This window comes from Penaeus monodon, chromosome 15 (assembly GCF_015228065.2).
Source record: "Penaeus monodon isolate SGIC_2016 chromosome 15, NSTDA_Pmon_1, whole genome shotgun sequence".
NCBI classification, from domain to species: domain Eukaryota; kingdom Metazoa; phylum Arthropoda; class Malacostraca; order Decapoda; family Penaeidae; genus Penaeus; species Penaeus monodon.
The window spans coordinates 35,849,157-35,849,964 of record NC_051400.1 but is presented as its reverse complement, the minus strand read 5'-3'; the positions used below and the strand labels follow the sequence as shown (position 1 = coordinate 35,849,964).

At 45.9% G+C, this 808-nt stretch overlaps 1 protein-coding gene across 1 annotated transcript in view; it reads right to left on the bottom strand.

Annotated features, from left to right (window-relative positions):
* Positions 1-546, bottom strand: part of LOC119581989 (MFS-type transporter SLC18B1-like) — a gene marked incomplete in the record, with an annotated part of 13,480 nt that extends 12,934 nt beyond the window's left edge. The window contains 1 exon segment of the mRNA XM_037930176.1: positions 325-546. Within this exon segment, the coding sequence (XP_037786104.1) occupies positions 325-370 (46 nt within the window).
* Between the last annotated feature and the right edge of the window lie 262 nt (positions 547-808).

Sequence of the window (808 nt, the reverse complement as noted above, 5' to 3'; positions counted from 1 at the left end):
TAGTTTACTGTAAGATGCTGTTCACTTATTATTACCTACCTTGATCATAATTTATGACAAATCGAATTTTAGAAATTGGCAAACCAACGTCGAAAGTATCTGACGGGCTGCATCACATCACATTCTCCTTTCAATTAAGACAATTCTGATAATCTTCTATTTCCAAAACACACTTCTCATACAAACTTACCCAATAAAGACGCCATACGAAGCAAGTGCAAATAAAGGGACTGTCAGAACCCTGTTCAAGTTGCAAGAAATGAACAGCAGTCTAACCACACTCGAAGAACCACCTCGTTCCAGAAGAAGCTATTTTGTACATACCGATCGCAGCTCTCTTTGCAAGACGAGGCCACAAGCCTAAAGACATTTCTAGATTGATACGTTCACAGTTGGAATAGAATCACCACGAGGAACCACGGATTTCAAACCGGTGTCTGGTTTCAATCCGAAATGTCATAACTCGGCGCGTCATCGTTAACATTCTACAGGGGCAGCCTCCGCGCCGATGGAAATCACAGGCTGCACCTTTTTCATCCGGTCTCACCAATGATCTAACAAATTAGGCGTTTCACTCACTGCAGCACCGCGCTTCCACTCCTCTGGGGCCTTTGCCTGACTGCCTCCTTCCCGCCTGTTTGTTACACAGTTGCCGCCGCCGCCTGGCTCGAGGGCCTCGTTGGCAGGTCGCTAACCAGCCTGTTCGCAATCTGCGCCGCGCAACTTCGAGTACAGGCGCTCCGTGGGTTTATATTATATGTACATGTTTATACAAACACACACACACACTGTAACCCACATATATCTA